The 14,947-nt window shown below is 36.8% G+C and overlaps 2 protein-coding genes across 2 annotated transcripts in view; both read left to right on the top strand.

Moving 5' to 3' along the window:
• The window catches only part of LOC101546765 (transmembrane protease serine 11F), a 74,417-nt gene extending 67,257 nt beyond the window's left edge, over positions 1–7,160 (top strand). Inside the window, exons 8-10 of the mRNA XM_055140002.1 lie at positions 1,670–1,929; positions 3,489–3,631; positions 7,002–7,160. Coding sequence (XP_054995977.1) covers positions 1,670–1,929; positions 3,489–3,631; positions 7,002–7,160 — 562 coding nt within the window. The remainder of the gene's footprint in view (positions 1–1,669; positions 1,930–3,488; positions 3,632–7,001) is intronic.
• Positions 7,161–7,831: 671 nt separating this feature from the next.
• LOC101548083 (transmembrane protease serine 11G-like) overlaps positions 7,832–14,947 on the top strand; it is a 44,581-nt gene continuing 37,465 nt past the window's right edge. The window contains exons 1-2 of the mRNA XM_012935421.2: positions 7,832–7,870; positions 10,463–10,587. Of these exons, the coding sequence (XP_012790875.2) occupies positions 7,832–7,870; positions 10,463–10,587 (164 nt within the window). The remainder of the gene's footprint in view (positions 7,871–10,462; positions 10,588–14,947) is intronic.

Below are 14,947 nucleotides of genomic sequence, written 5' to 3'. Positions count from 1 at the left end.
ATGTTGTGAAGAAAAAGCATGGTGCTCTGCAGATAATATCTTATCATCCAAACAATTTAAAACTGTATAAACATATCTTTTCTTTAAAAATAATATTTTTTAAATAATCTTTTAAACAAATTTTAGTAACTTTGTGTCCATGAAAAAATCATTGAAATCTTTGTAAAACAGAGGCAAAAAAAGTTATAGATTAAAAATTGGGAGGCCTAGGTTACATCTCTCTGAGACAGTAACTAGATGGATATGCTTTAATTTGTATAAGGCATTTAACTTCTCTATCGTAGTATCTTTATGCACAAAGCACTCTGATAAAATAGACCAATGGGTCTATTATAGAAGACCATCTTTCTGATTGACAATGCATTAGGGAAAAGGGCATTTCTATTTTGCCTACTCACTTGGTTTAGGAGTTCCTTAGGAACTGAAACCTTATCTTCCCAATTTAAAGTTTTCAGATGAATGCTTCAACTTTGCTTTGAAGAAAATCCCCCCTTAAGTATCCACATAAGTAATACAAAGGAGAGAGACTACTTCCGCATTGTATTTCCCAGTTCCTACTGCACCCCAGATTCTGCCAGCTCATCCCTGGCGGAGTGCAGAGTACTTGGAAAATAACTGATTTTTCAGGTTTTCTCATATACTTAAACATTTGTGATTCACTAACACAATAATAACATACAAATGAGGAAATCCCCTCTAAGAATTTTGTGCTACTTCCTTCTATGTAATTTCCCTTTGCACAGGGAAACTTAACTTTCTACATAATTCTAGATATTCTAGATGGAGACAAATTTATGAAAAGGAAGTAGGGTTGGGGGAAGAACAGGTGGGTAAAGATAGGATGGAATAAACAGAATTTGCTTGTGAAATAGCCTCTTGAGACAGCAAAGCACATGAGTGAGGAGAAAGCCTCAAGACAGCAAAAGGAAATGACCAGGCCAGATCAAAGGGAAATGAGAGTACTAACAGTGACACAAGTTTGGGCAGGGTTAACCTGTGCTTGGCCTTGATGGTAGCAAGGAATATTTAGTGTGGAAAGCAATATGTATATATATGTGTGTGTGTGTTATTATATATATCATATATATGTTCATAAAACATATATATGTGTGTTTATATGTACACACACATAAACACAATATATATGCACATACATATATATACATGCACACATATAATATGTTATGAAGCAGACAAATTTCACTGTTTCAAAGATCACCATAGACTTTGTAGATAAGAACCAGCAAGTCATTCATGAAGTAAGAATGGATCTATGGATCTACTGTCTGGCAGAGAGAGAAAATGGCTTAAAATATGTTTATAATTACAAAATTATAAAAGAAAGAGAAACATGAATTTCTAACAAAGATGAAATTAAAGCTTAATTTATTTTTGCAATTGCAAAAGATAATCTATTATTATTCTTCAAAGTAAAGCATGAAAATTTAATATAGCCCACATCTTTTTCTAAATCTAAGACTAAAATATTTTAAAGACTTTCATAATACCACTGTATCAATATTTTGAACCTCTGAAGGCAGTTAGCTGAAAATTTGTCAGTGTTCTCAGGGAAAGAATGTCAGTTGGGCAAGAATTGCAGTTTCGTATCTTTAAAAAGTTACAGGTAAAAGTTATAAAAATATTATCTTTTTAATTATCTTTCATGCAGAAATAAAGACCCTCATCAATGGATTGTTACTTTTGGTACAACGATAACACCGCCTGCAGTGCAACGAAGTGTGGGAAAAATTATTGTTCATGAAAATTACCGTAAAGAAACAAATGAGCATGACATTGCTTTGGCACAGATGACTACTCGAGTGGAGTTTTCCAATGTCATCCAGAGGGTTTGTCTACCAGATTCATCTATAAAACTGCCACCCAAGACAAGTGTCTTTGTCACAGGATTTGGGTCCATTGTAGACGACGGTGGGTGGTTCAATCTTACATAATACAAATTTGTCTTGGGCTATAACAGCTGCCTTAGGAAATCCCTCATGATTTATAAAAATAATGCCAAATGAATATGGTATTAAAGAGAAAAGAGGGCTATGGTTTAAAGTATTTTAAAAACTCAGATCCTTATTCTTAAGGAATCCACAATTAACTGAATTAGTAATGAGAAAAGGGAAAGGTAATATAGAAGAAAATATCATGCTATTTTAGGTGTTACTAAAAATGAAATGAAACAAATTGGGATCTGAGTTCATTTTTGTGGCAAGAAGCTGACCAGTTTCAAACGTATCACTGGGTAGGGAGGTGGGTGAGGGACCCTCGGACTACGGCATTAAGTAGAGAGTGTGATGCTAGAATAGGTCATCTATAAAATTTTGCTAATTCAATTTGTAAGCCACTATGTCTAAACTTAAAAATAAACACACACACACACACACACACACACAATGGGAGCGTGAAGGTAGACATAATTTGCCATTGTGTGTTTCCCAGATCTTAATATGCTTTGCAATCACAATTTTAATAAGTTTTTTCTTTCTGTGTATTCCTTGTTTTAATGATTTACTATAATTATAAACATAAGTGTTTTGTAAGTACTCTTAATACTTTCATTTTGATTAGCACGTAATACAGTATGTAACATATAATAGAGTATGCATTTCTTTTACTCTATTCTACATCTCAAGTTTAAAAAGTATCAGCTCTAAGATTTGAAGACTAGATTTTAGATTTCTAGTAGCTGATTTATTGCATTCTGAAGAAAGATTAGCTTTAAATGTTTTAAAGTGGAAAATAAATATTTAAGATTTGATCAAAAACTTGCTAAAGAAAGTAGTAGATCATTGTCAATGCATATTTTCATGTTTTTATAACTATTATATATAAAAAATTAAAATTGCTTATGAATCTCTAATTATACATTGTTATAAGATTCTTTTGTGTTCTCTTCCTTTAACTTTTTTTCTCAGAGCTATTTACTGACATGTTTCATCTTTAGTTTTAAGCTACTTGCCTTCCAATTCTCAGTAGTGTAGAATCTTCTCCTAACCTCTAGCCATGCTCTGTGTTGGAATAAGATTACTGGCTTATTTGCATATCGGCTTCCATCTTTCAAAGACCCTTATAAGGTTTTTTTCTATCTGGAAAAGTATGTACCATTCGGATAAAATCTGTTCAATGAACCCTCCTCATAAAAATGTTCATGTATTTAGCCACAATGACATGTGGAATAATAAAAAACAGATATACATCGAAATAATTTTATATATGCATCAAAACAATTTTTATATATGATATATGTTATAGCTATTGGATCCTCATAACCCAAATAGTCATAATTATGATATAATATCAGGGTACTTATGTATGGGTCCTTAAAGGTAGAAATTTATGGTTCAGAATGTAAAATTAAAAACTAATGTCTGAAAATACTCGTGTTTTTATTCTTAGAAACATATGTCTCTCACATCTTAGATTCAGCTCTGTTCAAAGAAGCCATTATTAGTTTGTGTGTGTGTTCATTTTTGTAATAGGACCAACACAAAATAAACTTCGGCAAGCCAGAGTTGAAACCATAAGCACGGACGTGTGCAACAGGAAGGACGTGTACGATGGCTTGATAACTTCAGGAATGTTATGTGCTGGGTTCATGGAAGGAAAAGTTGATGCATGTAAGGTAAGTTCAAAATAAGGATCAAAACTTTAAAAGCAAAGTTTCTATTTGCTATACATAAAAATATTTTTTATTCTAGGGGTGGTATCTATTTCTCTCATTTTTATTTAATAATCATGACAAAAAATATTTGTTTAATATGTTCCAAGCCAAGTACTTACAACTTTTCATGTTATTTTATTTTATTATAAATTGCTTCTCAAAATAGAATATAGAGCAGTACTGTATTTAGTCCTCTTTAAAAATTAAGAAGCTTTATTTTCTATTTCTGGTGTACAAAACTAATTTTACACTCTATTGCTCTTAAAATTTGAAGCAAAATCTTATTCTGAGAAACATCTCTTCTATGGAGAACACTGTATTCAACTCTACCAGTAACTCCCGTGCACTGTGTTTTCTTTGATCAGTGTTTGAGTCTCTCCTTTGTCCCTCTCTTTTTTTCCTTTTGATGACTGACACCTGAAACAGATTTGCTTTCTACCCTATGTGCTGCATTGTTAAGATAACCCAGTTAAACGCTGCATTCTTGAGTGTTAAACCTCCCAGCTCTCAGGGGTCTCCCAGTCAACTACCTATAACTGTTCAATTTTATCCCAACACACACACACACACACACACACACACACACACACACACACACACACACACACACTAGCTCCTCAATTTCCTTATGGCTTCTGTTTCACTTCGAAAAAATAGCTCTTTCTACAGCTTTGAAATGCCCACTAATAGCCTCCGACAATATTTTAAAGAGGTTTTTTCCCTTTAACTTTTGTAATTTACTATTATTCTCTCTTTCTTCATGTTCTTGTGCTGCTTTTGTTTTTTGAATTGGAGCCACACCTGGCAGTGCTCAGTGTTTACTCCTAGCTCTGCTCAGGGATCACTCCTGGTGTGTACCTGGGACTATATGAGGTGACAGAGTTGGAATCTGGGTCGGCTGTGTACACAGCAAGCCCCCTATCTGCTATACAATTGCTCTGGACCTCTTGTAGTAATTTTTATCCCTACCTCTATCTTTTCCCCCCCTTTCTTTCTTTTTAAAAAAAAAGGTTTTGGGTCATACCCGGTGGTGCTCAGGGATTACTCCTGCCTCTGCAGCTCTGCTCTCAGGGATAACTCCAGGTGCATGCAAGGCAAGAGCTTGTAGTAATATCTCGCCAGCCCATTTCCTTGTCTATGTTGTGTCTGCTTAAATTTTCATTCTGTACTTTATATCCTTCCATCACTTAATACTTTTAGTTTTATTCCCTCCTGATGTTCAAGTATACCTTCAATCTCTACTTGACAACCCCCCTGAAATGTTGCAAAGACTTCTTAAATTCAAAATATTGCATCTGATTCTGTCATCATTCCTCTTCCACCTCTCTCATCTTTCTTTGGTGGAAACCAAACACATCACTATAATCACTGTCATCCCATTGCTCATCGATTTGCTCGAGGAGGCACCAGTAATGTCTCCATTGTGAGTCTTGTTACTGTTTTGAGCATATCGAATACGCCACGGGTAGCTTGACAGACTCTGCCATGAGGGCGAGATACTCTTGGCAGCTTGCCGGGCTCTCTGAGAGGGACAGAGGAAGCAAACCAGGGTCGGCCCTGTGCAAGGCAAATGCCCTACACACTGTGCTATCGCTCCAGCCAAAAAAAGGAAGCACACAAATTTAATTATCTTGCCCTAGGTCACATAGTAATTAAAGAAGCAGGGCTTGAAATCTGAATTTAACTACTAAGACCGAAATCAGACCAATGGTCAATAAGTGCAATTGTCCTTGTCTCAAAATGTAAAGATAAGAGCAATTCGCTTTATCTTTTTGCCCTCCACTTGTCCTTTTCCCAAAAACCTAATCCTTTGTGTGCATTTGCAGTGTGTCTCCAGAGATTAGCTCATGAGATTTTGTTGTTCATTCTGGCACCCAGTGGTCTAGGACCTTTCTTTCCTTCCTAAAAATGTGTCTCCCTGATACATTTCTCTGCTTAAAAAAAAACCCTTCTGTGCCGAAAAGACAAGGTGACTACTTTGAGCTAAGTGTACCTTCCAACTTGGTAGCATGCTGCCAGCAACACTTTTTATCAATCACTATCCCTCATTTCACTTGTCCTCAAGTGACAGTGAAACTTAACCGTCATGATTTCATTGCCCCATTTTTAACCTCTCTATGTCTTCTTGTGTATTTATTTGTCTTTATGCTAAAACAGACCTTTAGGGGCTTATATAAAATTCAATGTACAATAATTTTGTAACTCATCATGCTTTAATGAAATAAAATTTGGGGAAAAAATTCAACAAGGAAGCTTGAATTACTTTTGTGAGTAAAAGTGAAAGAAACCAAAAACAAATGCAAAAAATACACTCAAACTAGCAATATTTAAGAGAGGTCATCTAACTTTTCCAATTAAATACAAATTTCATATTTAATATTTTGTTCTCGAAGCCAACACATACAAAATCAAAAATGTAATCATTTCACATGAATGAATGAGTACTATACACTTTAAAGTTTAGCACGGAATTTTATTAATTACTCACTGTTCACTGTCATCCTATTGCTCATCAATTTGCTCAAGCGGGCACCAGTAATGTCTTCATTGTGAGGCTTGTTGTTACTGTGTTTGACATATTGAATACGTCACGGGTAGCTGGCCAGTCTCTGCTGTGTGTGTGGGATACTCATGGTAGCTTGCCAGGCTCTCCAAGAAGAATGTAGGAATTGAATCTGGCTTGGCCGCATTGGCCGAGTGCAAGGCAAATGCCCTACACGTTGTGCTATCGCTCCAACCCTTTATTAATTAATTTTAAAAAATGTATTACAGTTTAGGTAGTATCAGTCAAATAGTGTTAAAATTTATGATATTGATGTACAAAGTTACTACATACCCCCTGCACCGAACTGCTTATGAGCCCCCAACCACTGTTCTTTTGCACCAAATTTTAATTCATTTGATAGAAACATCAGATAATCTACTTCTAGTCTGATTCCAAGCATTGTATGCTAATTTCAAATTTCAATTCATTTCCTATAGAAAATAGGTAATTGCAATGACCCTTCTGAGTTCAATGAGCAATTAGTGGGGGTTTTTAACAACTAGTGCTCAGGAGTTCAGAGTGTTCCAGTCATTCTTAGCTATCTGGGCCAGAGGTCTAATGTGAGGACCTGAAGATGTGTGCTGCTTGGTCCCTATGGTCACAGGGATTTACCAGGTCAACCCTAAATATATGGGGCGGGGCTTCCAAGATGGTACCCACATTACTCCGCATACTGCGTGCTGCCAGGATTGAAGCAGGGTCAGCAACAGATGAGGCATCAACCCCTATAGAATCTTTCTGGCCCTAGAGTGAACAATTTTTAATATGTTTTTGATTTATTCCCAGGGTGATTCTGGTGGACCTCTGGTTTATGATAATCGTGACATCTGGTACCTTGTTGGTATCGTAAGCTGGGGACAATCATGTGCTCTTCCCAAAAAACCTGGCGTCTACACAAGAGTAACTCAATACAGAGCTTGGATTGCTTCAAAGACTGGTATCTAGTGCAAACCATTCATCAGTTAAGCCATGTAGATCTGAAACACCTGCATATTGCTCATTATATTTACTCATGTGGTTTGTCTATGTTGGATGTCAAGGAATCCTTCAGACTCAGACCTATGTATTATCATGAAAGGGCCTTTGTGTTCATGAGAGCAAACTCCCATCCCTGAGGAATGAAAATACAGCCGATGGTTGTAGCACCGACTCTTAACTCACAAAGGAAACTCTGTGATATGTGTTCATAGGATGAATATTAACAGTTTTTGCCAATGGAAACCAGAGGAAATATCATTTTCCACAGCATATAAAAAATTTTCAAGATGACCAAAACCTCACTATACCTGTGGCTCTTCTAGAAAAAAATATCTGTCAGAAGCTTCGTTGGAGCTTCAGAACTTTAATATTCCAGGATCAAAGATTGAACATTGTGGCTCTAATGGAGAAATGGAATTTGCAATATAACTCAAACTTTATTTATGGGCTCATAAATAATAATACTGAACTATCATTGACAACAAAAATTTCCATTTAAAAGATACCTATCAGAATATGCTATTAATTTTGTTATACAAAAATAATAGCTCTTGGATACATGCTGTTTTCTAATATATTCTTTCATAGCATTTTGATATGATACCTCAATACAATAGATTGACTGAAGTTACCCCATGATGGAGAAAGAAGATCTCTTGACCCCATTTCTTCAGTGGGTACATGGATAATAAACAAAGAACTGAGGGACACTAGCTAAAAGGGCTGGTTTAAAATAAATAATAACAGGACAAACACTCTTTAGATATTTTTTAGCAGACTGAACTATCCACATATTTATTTAGAAATATCTAAAGCAGTGTATGGTAACTGGTGCTTTTGTAAGTTTTCAACTCTCTTATTTGTCATGTGTCTATTAGAATATCATTTAGGGATAAGTGATTTCTGTAAGGCACTTAGTATAGTGACTTATACATATTAAGCACTATGTACACATTTGCTACAACAGAAAGGAATGCTTAAATGCATTTTAAGATTAGCTTAATTTATTGTGGGTGAATTACTTTTGAATTTTATTATGTGCATCCCAAATCTAGTGGTAAAGAGTACAAGCTGCTCAAACTTGAATATTGACTCTGTCATGCATGAGTTGTGGTTCCTGCACAGATTTTCTAGCATCCTTAAGCATTATCTCTTTCATCTTTTCTGTGGTACCTACCTCATATGGTTGTTATGAGGATTAAATACATTAATATATACAAAGTTCTGAGAACAGTATTTGTGGATGGCAAGCTCTCAACTACTACTTATTATAATGTTTTTTATACTCAGTGAAGTAATGTACGGTCTCTTGCTTAATTAAAATCACAGAATTGATTTCTTGAACTGCTTACAAATGAGCAGTCATAGGATACATGATCATTTTATCTTTAATTTATTTTATATTTTTAATTAAATCACTGTGAGATACAGTTACAAAGTTGTTCATGACTGGGTTTCAATTACCTATGTTCCAGCATCTATCCCTCCTCTCCTACACATTTCCCACCACCCAGGTCCCCAGTTTCCTCCCTTAAGCCCTCCACCCTCAATCTGCCTCTATGGCAGGCAGTTTTCTTTTTTTTTTTTTTTTTTACTTTTTGGGTCACACCTGGCGATGCACAGAGGTCACTCCTGGCCCTGAACTCAGGAATTACTCCTGGCAGTGCTCAGGGGATCATATGGAATGCTGGGAATTGAACCTGGGTCGGCCTCATGCAAGGCAAATACCCTACCCGCTGTGCTATCGCTCCAGCCCAATGGCAGGCACTTCTCTCTCTCTCTCTTTCTCTCTCTGTCTCTCTGTCTATGTCTCTCTGTCTCTGTCTCTCTCTCTCTCTCTCTCCTTCCCACCCTCCCCCCTCTCTTTTTGGGCATTATGATTTGCCCAATACAGTTACTGAAAGGTTAATATGGTCATTTTTTAGCTAACTTTGTTACTACAGAGATATAGCTGTACTCATGTCTAGCACTTGATGAGAATGCTAGTGTTCAAATATGAGCTCTCAAATGCCAGATTTCTTGCTTTGATTTATTAGAAAAACATCAAGCCTTTCTCTTTAAAGACTGAACATTTTATTAGTTTCTATATATGTGTTTAGATCCAATATATGTAAGTACAATAAAGAATGTAAAACTCTACATCTAAATAAACAAAAAGTGTAATCCATGAACTTTTCTCCTTAAAAGAAAATGTCTCAAAGTACCAGAGCTAATAAATACCAATAACTAAATACATTAAGGAAAATTAGAGTAAATATTTAAATTATTATGCTTTCTTCTATGTGCAAATTTCCAAAGATGTTTTGAGAATATTTAGCAATTTGAGATGTGCTTGATAGGCCTTTTTTCTATGAAAGTTAAATATGACTTTGGTGCAAACAAAAACCAAATCTTCTCTACAGCAAAAATAATTTTCTACAATGTAAGTTCTGTAAAAATGAATTTGTGCTTTTTTTGTAGCTTCATATTTCAAAGACTTAACCTTTTGCATAAATATTTGAAAGCTATAAATTCTGATTTAAATAATTATTCAATTTAATAACATTTTACTGCGAATGAGAGAAATAAACAAAAAGACAATAGATAAATCTGAGAAATAAAAAGGTTATTTTAAGTGGATATATGTATCCTATTTTTAGACTAATCTTGAAATATTGGGTGATATTGCAGGAAATATACAATACCTTTTACCTCATGCTTTCCATCTACCAAATATCACATTACGCTATCTACCTCATGGCATTGATGTGAGGCTTTCCCATTGAACAATAAGGTTGAAACACCAAGGATGTTTAAAACCTGCCCCCAAATTGCAAAGTATGTTATTGTAGATTAATATCAGTAAAAATGATGCTGTGACTCCATTAAGATTGTAAAGAATCATTTTTTTACACTGTTGGCATTTTTATTTATCAGTAATATTACTTTGTGAATTTTGCAAAATGTATTGTGGTAATAAAAACAAATAGTTACAAATGACTTTGTTACTTGTGTTTGTGAGTCTTATGGTAAAATTCACATTTTGTTTTGTATTGTTTGTGGCCATATTCAGAAGCTTTCAGCGCTTACTCCTAGCTCTGCACTCAGGGCTCACTGCTGGCAGTTTTCAGGGACCCTGTGGCATGCCAGGGATCAAACTTGGGTAGACTGCATGCAAGGCAAGCACCCTACCCATTCTGCTATTTCTCCAGATCAAAATTCACATCTATTTAAAGAAAACATCCTTGACAATTTGTCGACTCACTCTTTTTATGTCCGGCTATAAATAGTACAGAGCACAAAATCCCTGTGGGATGTTGGTGGAATTTGGTTGCCGTAAGAACTCATTTGGAACAAGACTGGACCCCAAAACTTGTGATGTTGAATTATTAGTGAAATTCATGATCCAACAGCAGTAAGAACAAAAGGACAGAAGAGGTCACTGTGACAGTGTGATGGCATTCAAATCACCTAAGACTGATACACTTAGGTGTGACGTTGTACTTTCTAAATTGTATGGCATTGTAAACCAAGGGGAAATTAATACATTAAAATAATAAATATTTACAGTAATCAAACAGAAATAATATAAATAAGATATATGAAAAGGGGGACAAAGTGCAGGGTTCAAGGAGGTTTATCTTGAATGAGGCTGATCTGATACCTGGCACCTCATATGGTCCTTCCAACTACTGCCAGAAGCAAGTCCTGAGCACCACCAGAGGTGAACCCCCAAACAAAAACATATTGACAAATAAAATAGATATAATTTACTTAGTGGTGATGTTGATGTATAAATTAGTTGATTTTTAATGATACACACCCATAACACATACTGTTATACTATTACTTGAATCAAAATAAATAAAATACAGGCCCTCCCAAATGTTCAGATAAATGAGCTAGTTAACAAAAATGAAAGTATATGTGTATTTTTTAATGGCTCTGAGAATTGAAGTCAGGACCTGACACAAACATGGCAACTTCTCTAATACTGAGCAAAATTCCAGTACCCCAAGCTCTACTTTCTATCTTTTTTTTGAGGCAGGGGAAGGTTTGGTGCTATATCTGGCACTTCTCAGGAACCACTCCAGGTGGTGTAAGGATTGAACTGGGTTGACCCCATAGAAGACCTGTACTATCTTACTGGTTCCCAAGTGCATTTTTTTTTCTTACTAAGAAATCTCTATATTAGTAGGAATATGCTTTTTAACTGAATAAATGTGTTGCTTTATAGCTAAGTTTATTTGAAAGTGAGATGTGTGAGGCATTCCTTCATGCTGTCGCCAAAATGGAAAAATAAACTTATTACAGTGATTGAAATTGTTGCCAGAGAGTGCCTCCTTTTTCCCCCCTTAACTTCTTGTGTGTCTTTCTATTACTTATGTGAAATCAAAACCAACAGAATTTCTCCAAGTTATATAGGCATACAGGAACTCATCTCCAGCTTAGAAACAGGATGCAGGAAACCTTGCATCTGATTCAGCCTTCATTTGTATACTATGCATATGTGAGGTATCACTAGCTAGGATCATTATTGTCTTGTAAGCCACTGGAATTAAATAACTTGCTAAATCAGTGTCTCTTTTTGCAAAAACAAAACATGGAAATTAAGCTCACAAGGTATTTAACAAAGTATCATTGGACCAAGATAAGCATTTTTTTATATTGATATAAAATACATTATTGGCTGGAGCGATAGCATAGCGGGTAGGGCGTTTGCCTTGCATGCAGCAACCGAGGTTTGGTTCCTCTGCCCCTCTCGGAGAGCCCGGCAAGCTACCCAGAGTATCCCGCCTACATGGCAGAGCTAGCAAGCTACCCGTGGCATATTTGATATGCCAAAAACAGTAACAACAAGTCTCACAATGTAGCCGTTACTGGAGCCCGCTCAAGCAAATCCATGAGCAATGGGATGATAGTGACAGTGATTAAAAATAATGTTTTCAATATATTAAAGCAATGTTGCTTAAAACTGCTGCAGATAAAGACAGGTTTAAGTCTCTGTGCTGTGAACAGTGTCTAGTGGTCCTGGATTTGTCCAGGTTCACCCAAAACTATCTGCTGGAGGTGAGATTCAAAGTTGCAAAGAAGCCAAGTCAATTGAAAATGCAGACAGGAAGAAGCCCTAGACCTGGGAGGCATTAGAGAAAGAGCGTGGCAGACGGTTGTGGAGCATGGCTGAACGGCTGTGGGGAGTTTATAGCTTCTCTTCGCACTCACACTGCATTGGCCAACTGCCCGACGACTAGTGATGCTCTGTCTCTTAACTTCTGAGTTGCCAGGCTGGGTCAGAGATGTCAGGCTCTGCCATCTCTTGACAGAAGTTTGAGCCGTGTTTGACCTTTCATTGTTGTGCAATGTGGCTCCAGGCATATTTTATGTTAACTAAGCACTTTGGAAGCTACAGGGCCCAGAGATCTAGGCAGTCCCAGATACTTTCTTTGTCCACAAGGATTGCTGTGCTTTCTGGCTGAGGAAGATTGTTGATTCATTCCTTGCCTTGGCCTGGGACGATCTGTAAAAGATATCACTGACTCAGCCTGAGGAGCAATTGGTAGAGTGCTAAGGAGTAATTTGCAGAGTGCACTAGATTTTAAGGTAGCAAAGTAAGGTGGTTGAAGAAGGGGTATCTCCTGACATTTGGGAAACTGAGGACTGTTCTTTCAAAACTACAGTATATATACCTAAGGAAATAAAGACTGTTTTTATTACAGACAAAGCCGCTAAACTAGTAAAATTGGCGTCCAACACTTTATGGAAAGTCAGTTCCCCAGATCTATTTCAGATTCCATACTTTTCTCACGCTCCACACTAAACTTATAATCAGGAAAAATAACCTGAAGCCTAAAAATGACACAAATTAAAAAAAAAACCCTACACTATGTTTTAAATGAAGAGCAGCAAAATATTTTTAATCCTTCTAGAACAACAAAAATGTTTCTCTTGGACCCAAGAGATAATATAAGGATAATACCTAGGTCTTGCCCCTGGCCGACTTCAGATGTTAATCTCTGACATAACCTGGTTCCCAACAATGCACCTGAAAGACCCTGATGCACCACGGTGGTTGTGACCTGGAAGCCCTGAGCACTGCAGGCCTGAGCATCCCCACTTCCCTGGGATCTCAACATCAGTCATAACATTCAATTGACAATCACAGGGAGTTGGCTCTTAGGCCGTGAGCAGATAAGAACAAAGTATCTTTTCATGACGTTAAAATAAATTCTCATTATTACACTCTTCTTATTTTGCATTTTATTTTTCTACAATAACGTAAATGGTTTTCAACTTTAGGGAAACTTTTTACCATCCCACATACACTGAAAATGTGCCAATTTCCCCGCATCATTATCCATAGAATGATTCTTTTCTGTTATTTGTTTTGGGGTCACAACTGGCAGTGCTCAGGACTTACTCTTGGCCCTGCATTCAGGGAGCAATCCTGGTGAGCTTGGAGGACCATAAGGATTTTGGGGACCAAACCAGGTTTGCATCATGCAAGACAAGAATACTAACTGTATTGTTACTCTGGGCCCCATAAAATGCCTCTTATACTCTGATCTCCTTGGTAAACTCAGTTATACACTCAGTCTCGGGGCTTACTTTCAGCGGACATTATCTATTCCTTTGCTTTGTTTCTATATGTCTCATATAGGAGTCAGATAATTTGTTATTTCTGTCTTTCTCTTTGTAGTTTACCTAACTTAAAATGACACCCCCTATAGTCCTTCTTTTTGCAAAAATAAAATTCCATCTTTTCTTTTGGCTGAGTACTATGTCATTGTGTATTATATACCACTTTTTCCTTTATCCACTTATCTGTCATTGGGTATTTGTATTGTTTCAGTCAAGGCTACTGTAAGTATTACGACAGTGGGCATATGTATTCACTTATTTGATATTATTCTTTGAATAGATACTGAAGTAGGCAGATAGATGGGTATAAGGTGGGGGCAGGGCTGACAATGAATTCTCGTGAAGTAATACAACCAAGATGTGATTTAAAGATATTACTCTATCATTAACCCTACAGTTGGCCAGAGGTATGATGGCCACGCCCACCTTGTGGACTCAGGGACTGGGGCCCAATTAGACTTCACCTGGCACCAGTGCTGCCCCTGGAGAAGTCTGGACCCCTTAGGAGAAGATAAAGCAGCAGAAACAGAAGGCTGTGATAAGACGAAAGAAGACCACCAAGAGTTCAAAACTCTTATCCTTGAGTTTGGGAGAAGACCTATAAATCCATCTTGCAAAGAGAAGAAGGGGGCCTTCCGCCTTCTGTAGAGGGTTGGTCACCTGTATCTCTACCAGACATGTGTAGTCTCAGCTCTCTGTTCTTTCTGGAGAAACTCAATTTCTCTCCTGAGTGCATGTTCTCTCTTTATCTCTCTTTGCTTCCTCATAATCTTTGAATGAGTCCACCCCACTTTACTCTGTCTCCTTATGATTTATTATTATTATTTTTTTTTCTGTGAGGGAAGAAGATGTTCCTGAAAACTCTGGGCGAAGATTAGGACTGATTCTCCATTTCCTGCACAGAACAAGTCTTTGCTCCAGACTGAGTCCATGGCTCTCTCAAGAAATCGAGTGGCAAGGATAATTTTCCATGACAGGTAGAGCATGTGTGAGAGGTGCAATTTGATGACTGTGGTATGGAGCTGGAGACATGTACTATGTGCAGGTACAGCAAAATTTTATCAATCTTAAAATTTCCCAGGAATTTCCCCAGCTGATGGAGTGGGGTTTGAGAGGAAAACCAGTAAGCTCCCATT

This window comes from Sorex araneus, chromosome 5 (assembly GCF_027595985.1).
Source record: "Sorex araneus isolate mSorAra2 chromosome 5, mSorAra2.pri, whole genome shotgun sequence".
Classification (NCBI taxonomy): domain Eukaryota; kingdom Metazoa; phylum Chordata; class Mammalia; order Eulipotyphla; family Soricidae; genus Sorex; species Sorex araneus.
Note: the sequence above shows the minus strand (reverse complement) of the source record. Positions and strands in the feature narration are given on the sequence as shown.